This window comes from Anopheles bellator, chromosome 2, assembly GCF_943735745.2.
Source record: "Anopheles bellator chromosome 2, idAnoBellAS_SP24_06.2, whole genome shotgun sequence".
NCBI lineage: Eukaryota > Metazoa > Arthropoda > Insecta > Diptera > Culicidae > Anopheles > Anopheles bellator.
The window spans coordinates 77,775,598-77,789,005 of NC_071286.1; the positions used below are offsets into that span (position 1 = coordinate 77,775,598).

A 13,408-nucleotide genomic window follows, 5' to 3' on the forward strand; every position below is an offset into this window, starting at 1 on the left:
CACGACGACAACCACAAGGACGAAGACCCTCGTCAGATGCGTTGCCTTTCATCGCGGTCTCGGAAACTCTTGGACCGCAAGAAGAAGAGGAAACCGTCGGTGCCGGTGGTGGAGTAGGAAAATTGATACATTTCTCGGCCACAGATCTCTAACAGGCACTAACGATCTGCGAAAGCTCCACCGACGAAGACGGCCCAGCCAGGCAGCTGTCGAGCAGGGGGTCAATCATTCAGGCCCAGTGTTCGTCCACCGGTCCGCTATCAAATTTATGGTCCCCACATGTTGGGTTAAGCTGTTGGGTTTTGGATCGTTTTGATGGCACACGCAACAGCGAAAGCTCATGCTGTGTCACGCGCGAGTCAGATTTGCAATCGAGGATCCGGGAGATTGCCATTCGATCCGTTGGTCCGGTGACGACCGCCGCTGAAATTTGACTGCAAAACGCTCGTCGCCCCCGGGAATCGGATCGAAACGTTTTTAGATCCTAACTTCAGGATGAAAGATTTATATGTCGTTCCTTTCGAGAGTGCCAGCCTGTATTCGATTATGAAGAAAACAAGTTCCGCCGTTGGTTGGTGCGGACAGTTTTATTAATTTTTATGCTGTTCCAAGCGGATTCCACCGCGCCCACCGAGTGGTGCGTGAAACATAACACAGAACGCCGTCCGAGGCCGCGTCCAACATAAAATCATTAACATTTTCGATCATCAATTAAAATTCGTTCACCGCGTTGCCCGGGTTGGAATGCAGAATCGTTGTCCGGGGTTGATTAAAACGAGGGATCAATGAAGCGGGCAGCGGGCAGAACCGAACGAACCGAGGACCCTTGTAGCAGGATTTTTGAACATGCCAAACAACACGACCGGAGATTGTTTTACAAAAGCGAGCCCCAAACACACCTCCTCTTGTCTCGATCGCTGGCCGCGGACCCGCGGGCTTAATGGAGTGCGTTAATTATCCGAAACTCGATACCGGACACCCCGGCAACAATGCGATTCCCGTGTCGTGCTGGTGTCAATGTTTTATGGAGTTATCCAATCATCATCTCACTCCCGTCTGATGGCCACACCGGAGCTGGGGCGGCTGGCCGAAGAAATATGTTCCCATTATTCCCGCACCGAACACGATGCACGATTGCGGTTCCGATTTCCATCGGTGTTCGAACGAAACGACCCGTTATCGACCGCCATGTTTATGGGATGTCTCGGCGACCTGGTCCACACCAATGCTCAACCATTACTCATAATCACGTCTCATAAATTGCCCACCGCAAAGCTCGGGCCTGGTGTTCACCGTCTGCTGCCCATTTAAGTCACGAGTCGCACAGAAGCCACGGCCAGAAGAGCCGAAGAAACGAAACTCAAAATTCCAAATTACGTTTCCGTTGAATCGGGCGGGCATAAAACACCGATCGGTATCGTAAAGACGATCGAGGGGCGTTCATTCAGAAAAACGGAGCTGTGGCACCTAAAATTCGATGCTGATCACGATGCAGCGAGTTCGAATTTATGAATGTAAAACATTCGATCGCTGACCGGAGCACCATCCAAGTAGCCCACTTTTACTCCGGGGCAGGTCGTCCTGGTTGTGGAAACCATGTTGGGGTCGGCGCATTCATTACGGAGCCCTTGCTTCCGGGGGGCTTCTCGATGGCCACATTCAAGGCACGCACTTTCTCGACGGCGGCCAGATGATGCAGATGATCACCGAGCAACAGACCGCAGCGAGTTGCGAGGAGTGCACGGCGTGCTACGATTATGATAATACTGCACCCCATAATGGTCAGCGCGGACAGAACCGGACCAAGGGCGCTCCCGCAGCCCGCTAACGGCACACCGCGCCGAGACGTTAATTATCGTCAACCCGTGCGCCGCGGCAATAAAACTAATCGTCACGGCGACCGGCGCGAAAGGGCGGCCAATCCGATCGGGACGGGCGCAGCAAAAACCGGCGGGTCTTACTCGGTCTTACTTTATATGTTGAAAACTAACGAGCTCCACTCGGCTGCGGCTGCTGCGGGTCTCTTTCCTTGTTTTCGATTCTTTAAATCAATTACTACTATTTAACACCTTTTATATTTGAATTAATAAGTTGGCGCGTTCCGGACCGTTCCCGGGGCCCGGCGTAACGAGCCTATGTTGGCCACGCTGCTCCGGCTGCTGGCGGAATGTTGCGCACCGAGCGCACGGGGTTGACGCGTTATGGCACCATTTTTTCTTTATCATTATCGCTGGGTGCTGCTGGGTGCCGCTGGTTTCAGATTTGGGAGAGCCATTCGGTTTATGGTGCAGCACCATCGTCAGGCCTGCCCGCGAGGCGTCAGGTGGAAAATTGCGAACCGGGGGGCTCTCGACGCCACTCATTAATCGCGACTATCGCTGTTGTTTTGGGTGGTCCGCCCGATCTGGCGCGGTTCGATTCGTTTAAGGTGCTCGAGTAAGGTGAAAAATGGACCCCCGCCCCAATCTTGGCATCTTGGCCTTCTCGGTTCTCGGTGGGGCGTGAAATTTGTTGCACGGAGCGAGACCGATGGGAACCAGGACCGGAGGTCGTGCTCTGAATGGAGGAATTCGGATTTTCAATCAGATTAGCCGGAGCCTTGGGGTCGGTCGGTTCCGAAGATAAGCTTCTGGGTCAAGGTGCTGGGTTGCTGATTCATCTCCACGTCGATTGACGCGCCAAAAGTTTACCGATTGACCGAAATGACTCAATTTCGAATTGGAAACTATTCGATGACCCAAATGCCCGATTTGTGCATTCGTTGGTCATAACCGATCGCAAGGGGCTCACTGCGGGCCCAACCTCTTAATTTAGTCTTAAACGTGACGCGCACGAGAGGCAACAACACCAAACAAACGGGGCCACAGTTAATATTTAAGGTCGGACAGAAAAAAAAAACGTTGTCTTACAAATTGTCTGCTTTTCCCACCTGCAGTGCCTGAGACTGTCTCTCTCTCTCTCGACTCCGGGAGACATTCCGGCCACGCAGGCGGGCGGGCCAACGACGGCCCGAGGTGTCACAAGCTACGACTTAACGCCTAAAATTATGAACCATTTAACCAAAACGGAGCCCGTCGAGAATCGCCCGTTTCGGTGCCAGTGCCTCGCCCGATCAGATAAGGAACCAGCGCTGAACCAGAATGGAAGATCCGGAGGCGGAGGCGTTCCACCGTCAACCAAGGCGGCCACCGGGAGAATGTGAAGCCACCGACCGAGAGATACCTTCTTTAATTAGCATGCGAATTAATTGTATTCCCTGTTCGGTTTCATAATTTACCCCGTTTTATCATGTCCGCAACATAGCGGTCGAAACGGTTTCTTTTGCCCCCAAAAGGACGCTACGCCGGCGGCAAATAGCGACTGGTCGAGGAATCTGGATCAATTATCGAGCTTGACACGCCGACCCTCTCTAGAAGATTGCCTCGGATCGGGCGAAGAAGTTTGTTTGAGGATCACACCCGAGGACATCTCGGATCCCAGGGGCTGCGTCCCATCGCAAGATTCGCAAGCCGATGGCACGATTTTACGCTTTGCCGGTGTCACGTTCCGGCGTGATCGCGTGACCAGGTTCGCCGATCGGTTGCAGCGACAACGGGCCTTTAATTGGACGCCATTAGTGTGAGATAATTAGATAGGGCCAGCATTCTGGCCTATTCCCTGGCGCCCCAGGACGCGCCGTGCGCTGTTCTGAACGATTTGCGATTGAAGCTGCCACAGTCAACTAGTGAAACTGGATACGCTCCAGATTGCTCCAAAAATGGTCAAAATATGCGAACGGATAGCGCCGAAAGAATTCACCGGCTGCGGGGCAGAAGCCTTCTTCGGATTTACTCGCAATGATGCGGAGCACTATGCACGTGTGGTTCCCTTGGACACAAACTGAATAACTGTTTCTAAGCCGACTTTAGAATAAATATTTATTGATCGCTAAGCAATTTAATGTGGAAAATATGGGGCTAAAATACATTACTCTCGGACGGCGATCACACATTTATCGGCAATCTCACTCAAAGTTGTGCATGGCGAAAGAGAGCAAAATAAACAAACAAATTATACACATTCGATTCAGCATGGTCTTACTACCAACTTGAAGCTAATCACCTGAAAATTGATTGGCTTCCCTCGTTTGACCCAATATAAAAGTCGCTCAACGGTGCAAATATGTGGACCATGCACTTAGAATCGGGTCCGGAGTCTGTAAAATGCACTCCATTTCGGTTTGTTGCTCGATCCTGGCTCTCGGGATATCGGTGGCCACCGGTGCATCAGTTAATCCTGTGTAAGTTCCATACCCGCCATGGCTGGAGAACTGAAAACATTGATTTCTTTTGCTCCATTCCATTCATCCCGCGAGAAGTGATCCTGATGAGTACGTACTCAGTGACTTTTTGAGCTACGAGGAGCTAAACACGTGGTTACGAAAGCTGGCCTTCCAGAACCCGCAGACCGTGCAGGTTGAAACGATCGGCCACTCGGTGGAGGGTTACGAGATAAACGCGATCATCATCAACTACAACCAACCGTACACGGTGATCGTAACGGCAAACATTCACGCCCGCGAATGGGCATCGATGACCGCCGCCATCTATCTGATCCGTGAGCTGATCCGTATCGGCCACCAGCAACAGGATTTGGCCAGCATCCGGTGGGTTATTGTACCGCTCGCTAACCCGGTCGGTTATGCGTACACAAAGTACACCTGGAAAAATCGGCTCTGGCGTAAAAACCGAAAGCCACTCGGGAACGACGAGTTTGGCGTCGATCTGAACCGCAACTTTCCGTACATGTGGAACCTGCGGATCGAACCGAAAGGCGATGATCCTTCGGGCGAGTCGTACCGTGGGCCCTGGGCACAATCGGAACCGGAGACGATGGCGATCGCACAGCTAATCGCCCGGTATGCCTCCAGTACGTTCTTCTACGTTGATCTGCACACCTTCGGACAGCTGATCCTGCATCCGTGGGCCTACACGCACGATGTGCCCAGCAATGTGGCCAATTTGAAAGCCGCGGCTCAAGCGGGGGTCGAAGCTATCCGCCGGCAGTCGGGTGCAATCTATGCGATCGGCACACCGGCCGAGTTACTGTATCCGGTGTCGGGATCGACCATCGATTACTGTCAATCGCTGAACATCCCGTTTTGCTTTGCCATGGAGCTGACCAACGAGTGGTTCGAGATAGAGCCCAGCAAAATCGTTCCGTACGGGGTCGAAGCCTTCGCCGGCATCGTGGCGATGGTGAGAAAGGCCATCGAGTTACATTGGTACGCTGTACCGCAGGGTGTTTGAAGGGGGTCCTTCGCAAAATATGCTAAGTTTTGATGAAAAGTAAAATACAATGAATGAATGAATTTAACGATTTATTTTATTTTTTAAGCATCCAACTCTCAGGGCGAAAAAATGAACCACTAAAACGCCTCGTCCACAGTATCAGTTTTCTCTACAGGTTTTTTGATATGCTAGCGTCCACACTAGCAGCTTTTGGGCTAAAAACTCCGTGAGCTCCAGTCAGTGAAATGACAGTTCGTTTGTTTTTGCTTTGATTTTTCAGTTTCCTTTCCTTCTCCTTCTATTGCCATCGTTGTCGAAATCTGATCCGCTGTCGAAAAATTAGCCGCAAAAACTTTGGAAGGCAAAAAAACATGCCGAAATTTGGCTTCAACGTTCACATTGAAAAAATGCGTGAAATATTTCATGAACATAAAGCGCTCAAAAGCAACTCAAAGCAACTCACGGAACTCTAGCAAAAGATTAGTAGTTTCTTGGCCTGCCATACATTTTCTCCAAGTTTCTCATACTGTGGCCCCCGGGAAAGAAAACCCTGCCCTTGCAGTTCTCCAACAACTATTCAAATGGATCAATCAAGGTCCGAATCGAGCCCGAGCTGCTAATTAACATTTTCGCCATTTTTGCCGTTCCATTCCACGCAGCGACGAGAAGCAAATTGATTTCGCCGAGCAGCTGGAGTCCGTGGCGTACGTACTGTGCGGCGATGGGACGGTGACCTACGACAAGTTCAGCCAAATATGGCACGCCAAAGGGGTAAGCAAGCCATCTACCTTCTTCAGAACGGACGTCTTAAGCCGGCATCACGGCACCACTTTCCATTTCTGCTTTCAGATTCTAGATAAACTCTATCGATTAATCGACGTCGATTCCACCAATCAGATATCGACCAATCAAATAATGGAGTTCATCTCGAACCTCACCAACTCGCGGTAAGTAACGAAGCGTGATTCCGCCGGAAAGCTAACCGGAGCCCGAGTTTCCTGCTCTGACCGTTCGGAGCCCCCATGCCGTCTCTGTGGCCCGATGGCAGCCCCGCGATAATTAAATCCACCGTACCGTTCGACACTTCCGACCGACGTCGGCGACAGTGAAAAGTTGATCAATTTCAGCCCCAGACAGCATGATTAGTTTTTCCCAAATGGGGACCGCACCTGGCCACCTGGCTCGGCCGCCGGTAACAGAATTGCGAAAATGGTCTCATTAAATGTCACGACGGGCTGCGGCGCCGGCCCGGAGGCTCCGAAATGCCATCGTTCCATAGAGCGGCGGTAGATCTCAATCAGATGCCACTCCGGCCTGTTGGCCGGTGTCAGCCACCGAATTGACGAAGCCCTTCGGCGGACATCAACCCATCCGACGACGTGGGCCGTTTTTTCTTCAGATAAATTTCGCTTACGTGAAGAGAGAGAAAAAAACGAAGAGCCCTGTTGGAGGCCACATGACCGCTCTATCCATCAAACCGGAGCCGCTCGTAGTTCCAAAGCCCTTCCGGGCGATTCGATTGGCACGAAAGTGACGTCTGCCGTGGTGATCATTAGAGAGAGCCCAGGGACGGCACACATGGACCCGGACCCGGCCGTCATGGTCCGTCCAGGATCGGTTCCCCCGGAGCGAGAAAGCAAGTTCATCACCGCCCGGGGGCTACCGAATTAGGCGTTTTGTCCGCCAACATCCGCAAGAAGGGCAAGTGTTGGACCTCGTCAATGTCCAGGCAGGACGGTGAGGCGTCAGGAAGCGCGCCCGATCGTGTTCGATCGGGAGGGCGATAAGATCGAGAAGACATCGCGTGCCGTTCAGCCGGCGAACCTGCTCCAGATCTCCAACGTAGACGTAGACCAGAATGGTGGCCCTAGATGTCCAAATGCGGCTGGGCCGTTGTTATTACGCTGCATACATTAAACCGTGTGCCGGCTCGTCGAGGGCCAACATTCCTGCCACTCTCGGATAAAAAACGAGCACCGAGATCGATCGTACGTGACGGTAACGTGCGAAGGACACACGCAAAAGTGTCGCACCGGTCCCCGGTCCGGCTACCGGCTTTGATCAGCCATCGATCCCCGGAGATCGTCCGGGCGATCCTCGCTTCGTATCGCGTCAATCAAGCGGCCCATTTCGGGACGCAGCATTCACGGGGTCCCGGGCTCAGTGGAATTTTGTTTGCCACCGTTTTCCGGGAAACGCTAGCCCTCGGCAAGAAGGTCCCGCATGTTGCGTTGCGATCTTTATCGCACCGGGCATGGCATCCGAGGTATGCTGTCGCCGAGATGTGTGGAGCCTGCGGGAAGGCGGGAACCAGTGGGCCACGCGCTCGGACGATAGCCACACGCCGGTTCCCAACGCAAATGAACGCACTTTGCGCGATTGACGGTCGTAAATCATGCGCCCGGAGCAGCGCAACCGGGCGGGTTCATAAATTATGTCGCGAAAGTAATAAAATAAACGGGGAACCGGAGATGAGCCCCGGGACTCGCACCGCGTATGGGCTAATCAGCGGCAGCTGATCGATATTTGCTGCCTCGTTGCGCGCGGAATGGAACCGGCCAGGGCCCGGTTCGGGGCTCGCCGTTGCACTACCGATAAATAGTTCAGGCCGGCGCATGATTTATCGATTCTCAGCGCCCTCGGCGGCTGAATGGTTAACAAGTATATTAGAAAAGCGGTTCCAGGCCCTCGGTCTGGCGTCTTTTCTTTTGGTGAACCCGGTGAAATGGGTGCAGCGTCCGTGTCCGTGGAGCATAATTTATGGGACCCGCAACTGCGAGCTGCGAACAGCTGGACAACGGTTTACGGTTACGCCCGTGCACTTGAATCGGCCCCCGGAGCCGGAGTGTTTCGCAGTGAGCCCCATTCCAGGAGCCGGGCGAATGCCACGGCAAATGATTCATCAATACCGCAGGCACTGAACCCGTATAATGGGTCCCGTCAAGGCCGTAATTTCGAGCCGCGGACGGAAAAGCGAAGCGAATCCGCACATCCTTCGCGATCGCGCGAGTTACTTCGCGGTGGCTGCGTGATTCATTCGCATTAAACGGTTTACTGCTGTTTGCACCCCGGATTCCGATTGCCGCTTCCTGTGCCGTGCCGAGCCTGCGGTAAATAATAATTATCCGTTCGCACTCGTGCTGCTCCTAAGGAAGCTCCCCGTTTCTCCGATCATGATATGGTTTTTACCGGTTTGCATGCTTTCGAACGGCTCGGATCGCGCCGTAAATCAACGCGGCCATCATCTAATGCCCATTCCACCGATTCTTGTACGATCGTTTTTGGAGCTACAAAAATCGAACGGTCGATCGCGCTCGGAAAGTCGTGACCGACTTCGACAAAGTGCCAAATCTTCCTGCCCGCGGCTAGTAGCGATCGCACGATAGCATCTCAAGTGGCGCGCGTTCAAAATTGGCCATTCATTTGTTTATCTATCCAACGAGTGGCACACCTTTTTGGGTCATATTATCCGGCCGGGATCGCCCTCGGAATCTCCTCGGAAGAGCCGAGGGAGCTGCGCTGCTGCTGAGGTAGATAATTTCTTTCCTTCGCACGGCACGACTCCTCGTGGAGATGGAATCTCCTCGGCGCTGCAAGATTAACGACGGTCACGATCCGCAATGCAGCAATGAATGAATCGCGAGTCCGATTCATTGATCCTCGTGCTTCGAGTATGATGCATGAAGTGAGTCGCGTGCTCACGATCGCCAACCGCTGATTAGATTGTTCAACAATGATCCCTGCCAAAATGGCAAACTGAGAAGGAAGCACGTCAAGATGAGCGAAAGAGTTCCATGGAAGTCCAAATAATAGTGGGATCCGAACCGTGACCGTGATCTTAGGTCATCGAGCTAGCCGGAGCTGCGAAGGATCGGTAGCGACGCGTGTGATTTATTGGGCCCGCAGCATACATCCTGGTGATCGATGTGGGAACGAACACTCACATCCCCCGGCATTAGAGCTGGCTCTGAGTGTGGATCGTAAATTATTCCCAGCGGCACGGTTCCGTTGGTTCACAGACGGGTGGGTTAATCAAGATTAACTGCGCATCACTGCGATGGGCTAGGTACGAGAGAAGGGCACCTAATAAATGTCGGACAAGCACCTTACCGTCTGGCGGTCGGGACTTTGTGGTGATTTGTCACTGGAATAGGAATGGAATACGGAGAGGCCACTCAAAGGCCTTGTGAACCTAGCTTCGATGTAGCACTTTCAAGAGGATCGCACTAGATCGGATCACCATGGCGGCTGTACTTGTCGCCGGAGGTCTCAACACTCGCAGGCATCATTGAACATTTCCTTTCGCCCTCGACAACCCCTTTTGACGCCTTCTTGACGTGCCCCAAGACACGTGGGGCTGCTGTAACTCGCACACCTCCAGTGAAGCAAATTAACGACCTATGTTAACACAATGTACTTGTCCGTCGGCCTCCCGGCACGGAACCCTTCCCGGCCTCCCCACCTAAAAAGGGCTTCACATAAAAATCCAAAAAACCTTACCCGAAGCCACTGTCACTGGCCAGGCTCAGGTCGCTGATACGGCCGCTGGCAGTTTTCCTGTTCCGTTGTTGTCCGTCGTCAGCCCGGCCCGGCTTGGTTGCTCCAGAAGAAAGCCAATTAGGCAGGACCAGGCTGGGCTCGGTGGTAGCGTGAGACCGAAAACGGTCCATCAATCGCTCCGGGTCGGCGCTGATCGAGACTGACTGACTGATCGATTATCACGGGCCGTGCGGGCCATGTTTGGGAGTGGGCTCTGAAGCAAATTTGACACTTGGCTGCCCATTGAGAAGGGTTCGTTGGGAAGGTTGGAGCCCCAAAAACAAAATATAACCAGCGACCGGTGGATAGATTGGGTCTCGTATAATCTCGCCTCGGCCGCACCGAAAATGGCGCTGGTTTGATGAATTAAAACATTGTGTGAAACAAACAATAGACTCGAGGGGCCAATAGGGCAACAGACTATTCAATCACATCCTGATGCCTCCGAGAGCGGAAAGTTTAAAAAAAGCCGGCAGTCACCCGAATCGATTGGACTAAACACGTAACACGTGGCAGGATTCCCATAGTTCCAAAGTGACGTAGCACATTTGCCGAAGTTCCTTCCAGTCTTATCGACCTCTAAGCGTAATTAATTGGTTACCATGTCTGGCACACAAAAGCTACCGTCTGAGGCGAGCCTTTCTTATCGGCGACTCGCGATTGTTCGCACGATGAAGGGACTTTTGAGGGACTCCTTCCACGAACCGCCACTGCTAATGACTTTACACCGGTGAATGATGATTAACCAGAATAATTGGCCGTCGATTAAACCAGAACACAACACCCCCGGGGAGTGGAGCAAGAACTGGACTTGGTCAGCCGGCAGGATTACCAAAATTGGCTCACTTAACCTTTTGCATCGCAGGATGAAGCCATACATGGTGTTGATGATTTCAAGCTGACGATCCGCGTGTGTAGAGGCAATCAGGCCACCTTCCGACAGCATGAGTAGGGCATCGCTAATTAACTACTGTGGAGCATTCCGGTCATCTGCAGGCCGCGCAATGTGAAGTGCAATAAATAATAAAGTACAATCTTCCGTAATTTCTCGAGCGGCCGCGAATCGAATCCGTGGCTTCTGATTTCGCGTCCCTCCGATTGCACAGTAATTTCCTCACGCCACCGATCCTTTCTGCAGGCCACGCACCGGTTTCGACAAATCGTCCCTGGAGCGGCTGGAGCAACTGTTCATCAAAACCGTCGGCAACGAGAAGGAGATTCGCCGGGAGGAGTTTAAGCAAATTGTTACGTCTAAAAACGTGAGTACCGTCGGGGCGGGCGCGCAGCCTGCAATTGGTGGCCGGTGCCGCCGGACAATTACGGATAATTAAGGACCATCCGGTCGACCTTTCTGTGCGTCGATTTTCCAGCCATTTTTCACCGAGCGTGTGTTCCAAATTTTCGACAAGGACAACTCCGGCTCCATTTCCCTGCAGGTGAGCATCGGAACCCTGTTGGGCGCGCAACGTACTAATTGGTAATCGGTGGCCCGATTGGCTGCTTGCGTCTCATCCCGACAGGAATTCATCGATGCCATCCACCAGTTCGCCGGGCAGTCGCCAGAGGACAAAATTAAGTTCCTCTTCAAAGTGTACGATCTGGACGGTACGGATGGGAACAGCTTTCTGCTTCAGAACGGACGACGGACGGACTAGTGTGACCGAAGACCGTGAATCTTACGCCTCAACGTTTTTGCCCCACCTCCCCTTTCAAAACTGGCCCCAGGCGCTAGTGGCCACGAGAAACAATTCATGGCATGACTCGGCAGACCACTGCAAGTGGGCCGATGTGGAGCGTTTCTAGTGAACCGCATCGTACGGTAAACATGACTTCAAACGATACGAAAGAGCTGTTCAGCTCAGCACTTGACTCGCAGGTCGGACCACCGGCAGACCCGGATTGCTTCCTGCGGCGCCCGCTCGCCGTGCGTGACAACCGACAGCCCTTCATCCCGACCCCGACGGCGGTGGTCGATTTCTTTATTGCCGCGAAACCGCATGCCGGCTTCCGTGCATACATTCATCACGGCGGGCGCTTAAACGTACATAAAACCGCGCCAAACAGGCGCACAATTGACTTCACTCACTCCGCTAGCAGGACGACCACAGGCGGAGTCCGTCGAGCCCCGGCCCCTTGACGTGGGCTTTCAACGGACCGCCAACCGACTTCAGGAACACCACTTGTCAAGGGGGGACGCACGGGCAGCTGAAATCAAAGTCAACTCGCTCAAATTACAGTGCCCATCCGGCGGGCCACAGGACACGACACATGCAACATATCCGAAGTGATAAGCATCTGACCGTTGTCTCATTACCTGCTAGACTTCGGGACTGATGCAGACCTAGACTTGCTAGACGGCCGGACCGGACGCCCTGTTGACCACTCTTCTTATTCGACCCCCTTTTCTTTTTTTTGCTACCTCAATCTTTCACTCGGCGACCACGGCGAAAACTCACGCGGGCCGGCTGGAAAACCGGCGCACCGCACGCCAGGTGACGGGTTGATTCAACACCGCGAGCTGCAGCATGTGATGCGGGCGTGCATGGAGGAAAACGGAATGCGATTCTCCGAGGAACAGGTTGGTGCCCTTACTTCTTGACCACTTCTGCAGGCTTCGCGTGCATCACACGCTGGGCGCTCCAAGCGTCATTGATTTATGCTCGACTGATGCGATATGATGCGATGGCTCACATCGGGACACTCGCCCGGCACGGCATGTCACACTCTCGTGTCGTATCCACCCGCTGTTAGACGCTCATAAAAGCTGGACAGCGAAGCGTAAATATCGTCCTAGTCCTAGTGGCAGCCACGATTTATAGCGCTCGTGAGTGGAACTGGAGAATAAAATCAGTCCGCGTGTTTTTTGCGCCATTGGATAAAATGTGGCCGTAGTACATCCATCATAGCGAAGGGAATGGTGTCGAACTGGACTCGATTCTTGAATTTAATTAAAGTAGTGGAATTCGCTAAAAGGTTTTCAACACTGAATCAACCGGGGCTCGGGTGAATTCCACAACTGCGATCAGATTGTTCCACGTTCCAGATTGTTGGCGAAATTTTCTCACAACGTTCTCGCCGGATTCGTTCCGAAGAAGTAACACGATGGGAAGCCTTTCACCATCGCGCGATAGATAGAGAGAGTGAGAGAGAGCGAGAGAGAGAGTCGGTGCCGAGCCCATTGCCGTGATCCCTCCCGCTGAGCTTTTACTTAAGACGTACAACAATTTGTCCCCGGCGTCCCGGGCCCCTGGGCAGCCACCATCGCACACCATTACCCTAATGGTGACCGTAAACGGCCGGGACCCCGGAATATCGCTCGGTTCGATCTGCGCCGGCCGATTCAATGCACGCATAAATTATGCTTTCAATTTCTCAAACCTAATTAATTATCTCCCTTCGCACCCGTCGTCGGCCCGCATCGGCCCAGGACCGGCCCGCATCGGGTGACGATCGCCTTTAAAACGAAAACCCCATTCTCCCCACAACCGGTGGAGTTGATGGAGCCTCAACTTTGCTCATTGATCATTGATTTAATTGATCGATCTCGGACGCCCGGTTCGATCGGTTTTCATCTTCGGCCCATGCCGGGAAACTCCGGC

The 13,408-nt window shown here is 53.0% G+C and overlaps 1 protein-coding gene across 1 annotated transcript in view; it reads left to right on the forward strand.

Moving 5' to 3' along the window:
• LOC131208110 (NADPH oxidase 5) overlaps window positions 1–13,408 on the forward strand; it is a 45,989-nt gene that overhangs the window by 27,421 nt on the left and 5,160 nt on the right. The window contains exons 3-8 of the mRNA XM_058200759.1: window positions 5,930–6,041; window positions 6,120–6,217; window positions 10,948–11,068; window positions 11,180–11,245; window positions 11,330–11,414; window positions 12,302–12,387. Of these exons, the coding sequence (XP_058056742.1) occupies window positions 5,930–6,041; window positions 6,120–6,217; window positions 10,948–11,068; window positions 11,180–11,245; window positions 11,330–11,414; window positions 12,302–12,387 (568 nt within the window). The remainder of the gene's footprint in view (window positions 1–5,929; window positions 6,042–6,119; window positions 6,218–10,947; window positions 11,069–11,179; window positions 11,246–11,329; window positions 11,415–12,301; window positions 12,388–13,408) is intronic.